Genomic DNA, 12,304 nt, shown 5'->3' with positions numbered 1-12,304 from the left:
TCAGGTTGGCCTCAGGTAGACTTCAGGTAGGCCTCAGGTTGGCCTCAGGTAGACTTCAGGTAGGCCTCAGGTAGACTTCAGGTAGACTTCAGGTAGGCCTCAGGTTGGCCTCAGGTAGACTTCAGGTTGGCCTCAGGTAGACTTCAGGTAGGCCTCAGGTTGGCCTCAGGTTGACTTCAGGTAGACTTCAGGTAGACTTCAGGTTGGCCTCAGGTAGACTTCAGGTAGACTTCAGGTTGGCCTCAGGTAGACTTCAGGTAGACTTCAGGTTGGCCTCAGGTAGACTTCAGGTTGGCCTCAGGTTGGCCTCAGGTTGACTTCAGGTAGACTTCAGGTAGACTTCAGGTTGGCCTCAGGTAGACATCAGGTAGACTTCAGGTAGACATCAGGTAGACTTCAGGTAGACTTCAGGTTGGCCTCAGGTTGGCCTCAGGTAGACTTCAGGTTGGCCTCAGGTAGACTTCAGGTTGGCCTCAGGTAGGCCTCAGGTAGACTTCAGGTAGGCCTCAGGTAGGCCTCAGGTAGGCCTCAGGTAGACTTCAGGTAGACTTCAGGTAGACTTCAGGTTGGCCTCAGGTAGACTTCAGGTTGGCCTCAGGTAGGCCTCAGGTAGACTTCAGGTAGGCCTCAGGTAGGCCTCAGGTAGACTTCAGGTAGACTTCAGGTAGGCCTCAGGTAGGCCTCAGGTAGGCCTCAGGTTGACTTCAGGTAGGCCTCAGGTTGACTTCAGGTAGACTCCAGGTTGGCCTCAGGTAGACTTCAGGTAGACTTCAGGTAGGCCTCAGGTAGACTTCAGGTAGACTTCAGGTAGGCCTCAGGTTGGCCTCAGGTAGGCCTCAGGTTGACTTCAGGTAGACTTCAGGTAGACCTCAGGTAGACTTCAGGTAGACTTCAGGTAGGCCTCAGGTTGACTTCAGGTAGGCCTCAGGTTGACTTCAGGTAGACTTCAGGTAGACTTCAGGTAGGCCTCAGGTTGACTTCAGGTAGACTTCAGGTAGGCCTCAGGTTGACTTCAGGTTAACTTCAGGTAGACTTCAGGTTGGCCTCAGGTAGACTTCAGGTAGACTTCAGGTAGACTTCAGGTAGCCTTCAGGTAGGCCTCAGGTAGACTTCAGGTAGACTTCAGGTTGGCCTCAGGTAGACTTCAGGTAGGCCTCAGGTAGGCCTCAGGTTGACTTCAGGTAGACTTCAGGTAGACTTCAGGTAGACTTCAGGTAGACTTCAGGTTGGCCTCAGGTAGACTTCAGGTAGACTTCAGGTTGGCCTCAGGTAGACTTCAGGTAGGCCTCAGGTAGGCCTCAGGTTGACTTCAGGTAGACTTCAGGTAGACTTCAGGTTGGCCTCAGGTAGACTTCAGGTAGGCCTCAGGTAGGCCTCAGGTTGACTTCAGGTAGACTTCAGGTAGACTTCAGGTAGACTTCAGGTTGGCCTCAGGTAGACTTCAGGTAGGCCTCAGGTTGGCCTCAGGTTGGCCTCAGGTTGACTTCAGGTAGGCCTCAGGTAGGCCTCAGGTAGGCCTCAGGTAGACTTCAGGTAGACTTCAGGTAGACTTCAGGTTGGCCTCAGGTAGGCCTCAGGTTGACTTCAGGTAGACTTCAGGTAGACTTCAGGTAGGCCTCAGGTTGACTTCAGGTAAACTTCAGGTTGACTTCAGGTAGACTTCAGGTAGACTTCAGGTTGGCCTCAGGTTGACTTCAGGTAGACTTCAGGTATGGTGGTATCATGCAGTTTTTGAACTAAGTTATCTACTCGGCTGCTATATTGTATCATTTAAATCCCATCAGTTTAGCTTTGATCATGGAGGGACTCTGTAGCCTATGAAATTACCTGTGTTTGGAAACGGGGAGCCTGGAAAATACGTTTTGGATTCCTTGTTTTGTGGTGTGCTTTGGCAGCGACGTCTGACGGCGGGATCACATACCTGTAGCCTCAAGGCAAGTTTTGAATTGGATTACAAATTAATATGTACAGGTATATATTTATACATGGGCTAGGAGTTTTTCCTGATCAGGTCACTGACCACTAACTCTACCACATGTTGATCAGATCACTAACCACTAACTCTACCACATGTTGATCAGATCACTAACCACTAACTCGACCACGTGTTTGATCAGGTCACTAACCACTCACTAACTCTACCACGTGTTGATCAGGTCACTAACCACTAAGTCTACAATGTGTTGATCAGGTCACTAACCACTAACTCTACCACATGTTGATCAGGTCACTAACCACTAACTCGACCACGTGTTGATCAGATCACTAACCACTAACTCTACCACATGTTGATCAGATCACTGACCACTAACTTTACCACATGTTGATCAGATCACTAACCACTAACTTGACCACGTGTTGATCAGATCACTAACCACTAACTCTACCACGTGTTGATCAGATCACTAACCACTAACTCTACCACGTGTTTGATCAGATCACTAACCACTAACTCTACCACATGTTTTGACACAGTTTGTGTGTGTTGGTGTGACTCCTGGATTCTTTTCACCTGTTGTCTCTCAGGTGTTGTCGTCGGCAACCAGGAAGTGTTTCCCTTAGTGACCGTCGGGCCATGGAGCTGAGATAACTCCGCCCCCTCTGCTGTGGTAACCATGGGAACGTCCCGATGCTTCCGTCTGGCGTTCCTGCTGGGGTCTGTGTTAATGGTCCTGCTCATCATCCTCTATTGGGACGACGTGGGAGCGCTCAATCTCTACCCCCACGACCCTCACCCCCACCCCACCTCACCCAGCTCCTCCACACCCACCAAAACCCCACCCAGGGACACAGAGGAGCAAGCGACCCACAAACCCCCCAGAACCACAGAGCCTGACCGGCCTGGAGAGGGGAGGAGGGCGACCCCCAAACCCCCAGGGGAGGAACACCCCCTCCCCCAAGTAACAGACTCCTCAGAGCTGGAGGAGATGTGGAGAGGAGAGGAAGGGAAGCGAGAAGAGGAGAGAGTGAGGCAGGTGGAGGAGAAAAGAGAGGAGGAGGGGAGGAGACAAGAGGAGAGGAGGAGGAGGATCAGTGATATGTGTTACGGGAACGGAACATTAGAATTCCCAGGAAAATTCCGGACGTTTGACCAGATTCCCAACCGGGAGTTAAACCACCTGATAGTAGACGACAGACATGAGATCATCTACTGCTACGTTCCCAAGGTAGGGAGGGGAAGAGGACTGTCCGCTCCTCAGAGCCTGGTTCCTCTCTAGGTTTCTTCCTAGGTTCCTGCCTTCTAGGGAGTTTTTCCTAGACACTGTGCTTCTGCATCTGCATTGCTTGCTGTTTGGGGTGTTAGGCTGGCTATCTGTAAAGCACTTTGTGACAACTGTTGATATAAAAAAAGATTTGATCCTCCTCCACCTCCTCTCCTCCACTTCCTCTCCTCCTCTCCTCCAACCAACTGGAAGCGTGTAATGGTGGTTCTCTCTGAGGGTCTGCTGGCTCCAGATGGACAACCTTACCGCGACCCCCAGGCCCTGCCCCCTGACCTCATACACAACTCCTCCCTGCACCTCACCTTCTCCAAGGTCTGTATACTGTGTGTATACTGTGTCTATACTGTGTGTATACTGTCTATACTGTCTGTATACTGTGTCTATACTGTCTGTATACTGTGTCTATACTGTGTGTATACTGTCTATACTGTCTGTATACTGTGTCTATAGCTGTCTGTGCATACTGTGTGTATACTGTCCGTCGTCGTGCATACTGTCGTCGTGGATACTGTGTGCTGGGATACTGTGTCCGTGGTATACTGTGTGTATACTGTCTATACTGTCTGTATACTGTGTCTATACTGTCTGTATACTGTCTGTATACTGTGTGTATACTGTCTATACTGTCTGTATACTGTGTCTATACTGTCTGTATACTGTGTGTATACTGTCTATACTGTGTGTATACTGTGTGTATACTGTCTGTATACTGTGTGTATACTGTCTGTATACTGTGTGTATACTGTCTGTATACTGTGTGTATACTGTCTGTATACTGTCTATACTGTCTATATACTGTGTGTATATTGTCTGTATACTGTCTGTATACTGTGTGTATACTGTGTCTATACTGTCTGTATACTGTGTGTATACTGTGTCTATACCGTCTGTATACTGTGTGTACACTGTGTGTATACTGTCTATACTGTCTGTATACTGTGTCTATACTGTGTGTATACTGTCTATACTGTCTGTATACTGTGTGTATACTGTGTCTATACTGTCTGTATACTGTGTGTATACTGTCTGTATACTGTGTTTATACTGTGTGTAACTGTGTGTATACTGTCTGTATACTGTGTGTATACTGTCTGTATACTGTGTGTATACTGTGTGTATACTGTCTATACTGTCTGTATACTGTGTCTATACTGTCTGTATACTGTGTCTATACTGTCTGTATACTGTGTGTATACTGTGTGTATACTGTGTGTATACTGTCTATACTGTCTGTATACTGTGTCTATACTGTCTGTATACTGTGTGTATACTGTGTGTGTGAAGAAGAGTGAAGCGTCATCCTACTTCTTTATCCCTTCTCTTTACTCTATCCATCCTCATCCCCCCTTCCTTCTCTTTACTCTATCCATCCTCATCCCCCCTTCCTTCTCTTTACTCTATCCATCCTCATCACCTCCCTCACCCCCTCTCCCCACCCTCCCTCCCTCCCTCCCTCCCCACCCTCCCTCCCTCCCCCCCTTCCTCCCTATCCTCTCCCTCTCCTCCTCCTCTCCCTCTCCTCCTCTCCCTCTCCTCCCTATCCTCTCATCTTCCCTCCCTCTCCCCCTCCCCACTCCCCTACTCTCCCCCCTCCTGTCCTCCTCCCTCATCCCATCCCTCCTCCTCCTCCTATAGTTCTGGCGTAGGTATGGCCGTCTCTCCCGTCACCTGATGAGGGTGAAACTGCAGAGTTACACCAAGTTCCTGTTTGTCCGCGACCCCTTCGTCCGACTCATCTCCGCCTTCCGGAACAAGTTCCAACAGCCCAATGAAGACTTCTACCGCCAGTTTGGCTCCGTCATGCTACGTCGTTATGGAAAGGAAAACGGGACCTCCAGGGTTCCGGAGTCAGCGGCGGAGGCGTTGAAAGCGGGGATCCAGCCGTCGTTCTCGGAGTTCGTCCGGTATCTCCTCGACCCCCAGACGGAGCAGGAGCAGCCATTCAACGAACACTGGCGCCAGGTGTGTGTGTGTGTGTGTGTGTGTTTGTGTGTGTGTGCGTGTGTGTGTGTGTGTGTGTGTGTTTGTGTGTGTGTGTGTGCGTGTGTGTGTGTGTGTTGTGTGTGTGTGTGTGCGTGTGTGTGTGTGTGTGTGTGTGTGTGTGTGTGTGTGTGTGTGTGTGTGTGTGTGTGTGTGTGTGTGTGTGTGCTCTCAACCCAACTGTACTCAAGTTAACTTGTTCTCCTCCCCAGGTGTACCGGCTCTGTCACCCCTGTCAGATCCAGTATGATTTCATCGGCACGCTGGAAAACCTGGAGGACGACTCGGATCAGTTGCTCCGGATCCTGGGCCTGGAAGACCAGATAAAGTTCCCGTCTAGCAACCGGAACCGCACGGCGGCCAGCTGGGAACGGGATTGGTTCGCTGAGGTTCCGGCCGAGTTGAGGAGGAAGCTGTACAGTTTGTATGAGCCAGACTTTGAGCTGTTTGGGTATCCTAAACCAGAGAGTCTGCTCCATCACTGACAAGCTGTTTGGGTATCCTAAACCAGAGAGTCTGCTCCATCACTGACAGGCTGTTTGGGTATCCTAAACCAGAGAGTCTGCTCCATCACTGACAGGCTGTTTGGGTATCCTAAACCAGAGAGTCTGCTCCATCACTGACAGGCTGTTTGGGTATCCTAAACCAGAGAGTCTGCTCCATCACTGACAGGCTGTTTGGGTATCCTAAACCAGAGCGTCTGCTCCATCACTGATAGGCTGTTTGGGTATCCTAAACCAGAGAGTCTGCTCCATCACTGATAGGCTGTTTGGGTATCCTAAACCAGAGAGTCTGCTCCATCACTGACAGGCTGTTTGGGTATCCTAAACCAGAGAGTCTGCTCCATCACTGACAGGCTGTTTGGGTATCCTAAACCAGAGAGTCTGCTCCATCACTGACAGGCTGTTTGGGTATCCTAAACCAGAGAGTCTGCTCCATCACTGATAGGCTGTTTGGGTATCCTAAACCAGAGAGTCTGCTCCATCACTGACAGGCTGTTTGGGTATCCTAAACCAGAGAGTCTGCTCCATCACTGACAGGCTGTATGGGTATCCTAAACCAGAGAGTCTGCTCCATCACTGATAGGCTGTTTGGGTATCCTAAACCAGGGAGTCTGCTCCATCACTGACAGGCTGTTTGGGTATCCTAAACCAGAGAGTCTGCTCCATCACTGACAGTCTGTTTGGGTATCCTAAACCAGAGAGTCTGCTCCATCACTGACAGGCTGTATGGGTATCCTAAACCAGAGAGTCTGCTCCATCACTGATAGGCTGTTTGGGTATCCTAAACCAGGGAGTCTGCTCCATCACTGACAGGCTGTTTGGGTATCCTAAACCAGAGAGTCTGCTCCATCACTGACAGGCTGTTTGGGTATCCTAAACCAGAGAGTCTGCTCCATCACTGATAGGCTGTTTGGGTATCCTAAACCAGAGAGTCTGCTCCATCACTGACAGGCTGTTTGGGTATCCTAAACCAGAGAGTCTACTCCATCACTTGATACCTTACACATGTGGCTGAGAACCGTGGATTCGAACCCTTTATACATGCAAGCCGCCGCAAGGCTGTGCTGTTAGCCCACTGAGCTAAAGCCTAGGCATTAACTTGGGGAGCTAACACAACCCTTTAGCTCTCCACGATCAGGAGAGAAGAACCATTTAAGTGTTTTCTTTCTAAAGGGAATAGTGCTGTAAAAAACTTTTTTAAATAAAGTTTTTTGGGGAAATAAATTGCTTAGTCATTTGTGTGTGTTTTATCCCACTTTCACACAGAGAGTAGAGTTCAATTGTATATCATTATTATTTATTTATAAAGGTAGGTAATATTTTAAGGTCAAATTCTTATTTACAATGACGGCCTACCAATTGTGTGTCGCCCTATGGGACTCCCCATCACGGCTGGATGTGATACAGCCTGGATTCGAACCAGGTACTGCAGTGACACCTCTTGCACTGAGATGCAGTGCCTTAGACCGCTGTGCCGCTCAGGAGCCATGACATGTGGCAGATACACTGGACCAAATGTTTAGTAATGTATCACTGCATGTCTGCCTCACTCTTTAAAATGAATGCAGTTATTTGGTAAAATTGAATAAATGTTTTGACGATTTTGGACTGCATATTTGCTTATTTTTAAATAGGTTAAACCAATTTATTATTTGTGTGTGTATGTATTTCTGGTCGGTGATGCTGCTGTTTGACATACAGTATAAAACCATTGGAAAGTACCAAAGATTGTCTATTACATTGACAAGATATTCGAGTGATCGACCTAACAATGGAAATATATGTCCTCCAAAATGGAGATTCCTAGATGTGAGAAGTGTGCAGGAGGGCATGAGACGAAGGAATGTTTACTATCAATGGATAAAAGTTGTATGTGTTAGTTGTTGGGGGTGCCCATGGGCTGGAGATCGGAGGAGTCTGGTGAGAGAAAGGCAGGTTGAGGCTGGCAGCATTAGAGTATTGAGTGTCGTATGCCAAAGCAGTGAAGAAGGGGGAAGAGGAAGATGGGTACAGCAGGGTGAGGGATCCTGAGTGGATTCCTGTGAGTAGAGCACAGAATGATAGGAAGAATATGTGCTTCAGTAAGGTGGGGGTTTAGCAGTCATAGTCACGGTTGTCAATTGTACTGCAGAAATGGAAGCGGCTGAGAAGTACTTTGGATTGCGAGGATTTACTGCAGAACAGTAGGATTAGACAGGGTTAAATAGTGGAATGGGGTGGTAATGTTATATCCTCTCAGACCACTGGTCTGGACTAGGATTAGACAGGATTAAATAGTGGAATGGGGTGGTAGTGTTCTGGACTAGGATTAGACAGGGTTAAATAGTGGAATGGGGTGGTAGTGGTCTGGACTAGGATTAGACAGGGTTAAATAGTGGAATGGGGTGGTAGTGTTCTGGACTAGGATTAGACAGGGATTAAATAGTGGAATGGGGTGGTAGTGGTCTGGACTAGGATTAGACAGGGTTAAATAGTGGAATGGGGTGGTAGTGTTCTGGTCTGCAGTAGGATTAGACAGGGATTAAATAGTGGAATGGGGTGGTAGTGTTCTGGACTAGGATTAGACAGGGTTAAATAGTGGAATGGGGTGGTAGTGTTCTGGACTAGGATTAGACAGGGTTAAATAGTGGAATGGGGGGTGGTCGGCGGACGGTGTGGTCTGGTCTGGACTAGGATTAGACAGGGTTAAATAGTGGAATGGGGTGGTAGTGTTCTGGACTAGGATTAGACAGGGTTAAATAGTGGAATGGGGTGGTAGTGTTCTGGACTAGGATTAGACAGGGTTAAATAGTGGAATGGGGTGGTAGTGTTCTGGACTAGGATTAGACAGGGTTAAATAGTGGAATGGGCGTGGTAGTGTTCTGGACTAGGATTAGACAGTTAAATAGTGGAATGGGGTGGTAGTGTTCTGGACTAGGATTAGACAGGGTTAAATAGTGGAATGGGGTGGTAGTGTTCTGGACTAGGATTAGACAGGATTAAATAGTGGAATGGGCTGGTAGTGTTCTGGACTAGGATTAGACAGGGTTAAATAGTGGAATGGGGTGGTAGTGTTCTGGACTAGGATTAGACAGGGTTAAATAGTGGAATGGGGTGGTAGTGGTCTGAACTAGGATTAGACAGGGTTAAATAGTGGAATGGGGTGGTAGTGTTCTGGTCTGGACTAGGATTAGACAGGGTTAAATAGTGGAATGGGGTGGTAGTGGTCTGGACTAGGATTAGACAGGGTTAAATAGTGGAATGGGGTGGTAGTGTTCTGGTCTGGACTAGGTTTAGACGGTTAAATAGTGGAATGGGGTGGTAGTGGTCTGGACTAGGATTAGACAGGGTTAAATAGTGGAATGGGGTGGTAGTGTTCTGGTCTGGACTAGCTTTAGACAGGGTTAAATAGTGGAATGGGGAGGTGGGTTTTTAAAGAGGGTTAATAGTTGCCATGGTCATTTTCCTTGTTCCCGTATTACCGGAAGTAAATGTAGGTAGGCTGTGACTGGCCTCCCACTCCAGTACAGTAGGTGGCGGTGTATGCAGACAAAAGTTGAACGTGATCCGCCAACCAAATCATAAAGAAGAAGAAGCGGCTCATCAGTAGCAGCTTGCTAAATAAAAAGTTAAAAGTATCCAGACACGTCCATTGGATGTTAGGCAATGTGTTTTAAATACACTTATGTTTACGCCGTAGTACCACTAATTGGTTTTATTTCACATCCAGTTAGGTACGACGTTGATTGTCTGCTGCTAACGTTATAGATAGATGGCTACGTCCGTTTCGATAGCACCAGTGGCTGAAGCTAGCTAGTTAACTTTTCACTAACACGTTTTCCCGGAAATGAACAACCGGCTTGTAACAATTGATACATTAAGTTAAAGGATTCATTTTAATTCGTTGAGTAAAGAACCGTTGGTGTCCCCATAGTGCTGTGCTCTTTCGTCAAACCAGCTAGCTACTATAGGTATGTGTCTTCGTTGGTATATTGACCTAGCTAGTTAACTAACATTCCCTAAACTACTCCCCCCTTGCTAAAGAAGAGGTCTGCTGGACGGAGACAGAGGGTATGTGGATGAACATTGTCGTGAAAGAGGAAGTTATTACAGTGAAGGAGGAGGATGAAGAAGAGGATGCCGTTTTTGCAGTGGGGAAGGAGAAGGAGGCTGCCACAGTGAAAGATGAGAAGGAAGAAGCTTTCAGAATGGGAAAGGAGGAAAATGAGGCTATCACATTGAAAGAAGAAGAGGAGGATGTTATAGTGAAAGAAGAGGAAGAACCTTTCAGAGTGGAAGTGGAAGAGGAGCCTATCTCAAAAGAGGAAGACGTTTTGGGAGTGAAAGGGGGGGAGGAGGCTGAAGATCTGAATAACACCAGTGAGTATTGTTTTCAAAACGGGCACAAACTCTGTACAGTTGTTGAACCACCGTGTGGTTTTTAAGGGGCGTTCTACTGAAGTTCTACACTTGTTCTGTACTGTAGGAATTGGGTAATTCCATATGATTTCAATCACTTTCTGACTGCACCCATTTTGATTTGAACGAAACCCTACATGTTTGCACATGATATTAAACTCAACCTTTTATATTTTTCAGTGATGAAGACATGGATGTCTCACAATAAGGTGGGGTATGCAAAATGGGTCAACTTTGAGAACCTCTATCTCCTGAGGATGTTTTGTCATTCAGGTCCAAAAATTCACTTTCTGAACACTTCTACCATGGGCAAACATGTCTGAACACTTCTACCATGGGCAAACATGTCTGAACACTTCTACCATGGGCAAACATGTCTGAACACTTCTACCATGGGAAAACATGTCTGAACACTTCTACCATGGGCAAACATGTCTGAACACTTCTACCATGGGAAAACATGTCTGAACACTTCTACCATGGGCAAACATGTCTGAACACTTCTACCATGGGCAAACATGTCTGAACACTTCTACCATGGGAAAACATGTCTGAACACTTCTACCATGGGCAAACATGTCTGAACACTTCTACCATGGGCAAACATGTCTGAACACTTCTACCATGGGCAAACATGTCTGAACACTTCTACCATGGGAAAACATGTCTGAACACTTCTACCATGGGCAAACATGTCTGAAGGTTTTGTTCAAATCGAAGGTGGTGCAGTCAGGAAGGGATTGAATTCATTTGGAACAACCCATTGTTTAATCTAGTAGCCTACCAAATAACAAAGAGATATATATATATACTTAAAATGTTGCCTATACTGACTTGGCGACCCATAAAACTTCAATTAAACGCAGTCTCAAAGAGCCATCTGTCCCTTTTATTAATAGCCGGGCAACTGCACACATTTCAGCAAATGTAACGCTTGTTTCAAATAAACGCCGGGTCTAAATGAATTGTTTTGAGGTTACCATCAATTACCATGATTTGTTTGAGGTTTGATTTGTTACGTTGAAATAATGAATGAATAACTCTGGGGAACATGATGGTAGTCAGCCCTAGTTACCACATTCAGAAGGCCCGCCTACTCCACCAATCAGATGAGGGGAGTTTGACGCATATGCCGGTTTACGGTTCGTGGGAAGCAACCAATAAAATGAGGGAGTGTGATGAGTCGTATGCCGACCTGCCTGCACGGGCAGATGAGGGAGTGTGATGAGTCGTATGCCGACCTGCCTGCACGGGCAGATGAGGGAGTGTGATGAGTCGTATGCCGACCTGCCTGCACGGGCAGATGAGGGAGTGTGATGAGTCGTATGCCGACCTGCCTGCACGGGCAGATGAGGGAGTGTGATGAGTCGTATGCCGACCTGCCTGCACGGGCAGATGAGAAACATGCATTTATTGAGTCATTCATGATTTGGTTGTTTATTAAATATAGTATAACCAGCCGTTTTTAAATGCTACGTGTTAATCGGAAGTCTTATTCAAACTCAGTTTACAAGCTTATCATGTTTGCCCTTACTCATAGTTACTGCATTGTTTTGAAAATGGCCTGTAGACTAACAACTTGATTTTTCTTTTCTTTTATAAAACAGCTAAACAGAAATGTTGTAGAAGTTTCTGTCTCTGTACAAAGGCATCGTCTTCAAGCTATGGAAGACGACAAAATATTTAATAATTGATTGTATTTACATGGCATTTTTCTAGACCCCCCAAACCTCTTTACAGTGTAAGGGGAAACTCACCACCTTAACCCTACTTACATACTCTTTATGTGCATATATTTGATTGGCTCCACCCCCCTCGTCTGAGGACAGAAGGACGTTTTTTGGGTTTTGTTAGATTTTGTTGCATACATTATTCATACATGGTACTTTTAGACAGAGTATTACAGTGCCTTCAGAAAGTATTTATTTTCTTTTTTTTTAATCACAGGCCTACCAGCAATACCCCATCATGTCAGAGGAATTATGTTTTTCAACATGTTAACAAATGAATGAAAAGCTGAACTGTCTTCAGTCAATGAGTATTCAACCCCTTTCTTATAGAAACGCCTAAATAAGTTCAGGAGTAAAAATGTGCTTGACAAGTCACATAAGTTACATGGACTCACACTGTGTGCAATAATAGTGTTTAACATGAGTTGTGAATGACTACCTCATCTCTGTACCCCACACATACAATTAT

General features: G+C 46.5%; 2 protein-coding genes across 2 annotated transcripts in view; both read left to right on the top strand.

Moving 5' to 3' along the window:
• Nucleotides 1–3,362, top strand: part of LOC145859386 (carbohydrate sulfotransferase 12-like) — a 16,633-nt gene extending 13,271 nt beyond the window's left edge. Inside the window, exon 2 of the mRNA XM_082958511.1 lies at nt 2,527–3,362. Coding sequence (XP_082814637.1) covers nt 2,616–3,218 — 603 coding nt within the window. The 5' untranslated portion in view covers nt 2,527–2,615 and the 3' untranslated portion in view covers nt 3,219–3,362. The remainder of the gene's footprint in view (nt 1–2,526) is intronic.
• Nucleotides 3,363–3,410: 48 nt separating this feature from the next.
• LOC106564018 (carbohydrate sulfotransferase 12) lies at nt 3,411–7,310 on the top strand. Its single transcript, XM_045690577.2, has 3 exons — nt 3,411–3,536; nt 4,860–5,186; nt 5,417–7,310. Exons 1-3 carry the CDS (start codon nt 3,423–3,425, stop codon nt 5,687–5,689), a joined length of 714 nt encoding a protein of 237 aa, XP_045546533.2. The 5' UTR covers nt 3,411–3,422; the 3' UTR covers nt 5,690–7,310.
• Nucleotides 7,311–12,304: the final 4,994 nt, after the last annotated feature.

The sequence above is a fragment of the Salmo salar genome, chromosome 12, assembly GCF_965601325.2.
Source record: "Salmo salar chromosome 12, fSalSal1, whole genome shotgun sequence".
Lineage (NCBI taxonomy): Eukaryota > Metazoa > Chordata > Actinopteri > Salmoniformes > Salmonidae > Salmo > Salmo salar.
Note: the sequence above shows the minus strand (reverse complement) of the source record. Positions and strands in the feature narration are given on the sequence as shown.

Bases quoted from the DNA above. Each gene is read 5' to 3' on its own strand.
- LOC106564018 (XM_045690577.2), top strand. From the start codon at position 3,423: ATGGTGGTTCTCTCTGAGGGTCTGCTGGCTCCAGATGGACAACCTTAC. The intron at 3,537-4,859 runs GTCTGTATACTG...CTCCTCCTATAG, and splicing joins TGCACCTCACCTTCTCCAAG to TTCTGGCGTAGGTATGGCCG. The intron at 5,187-5,416 runs GTGTGTGTGTGT...TCTCCTCCCCAG, and splicing joins TCAACGAACACTGGCGCCAG to GTGTACCGGCTCTGTCACCC.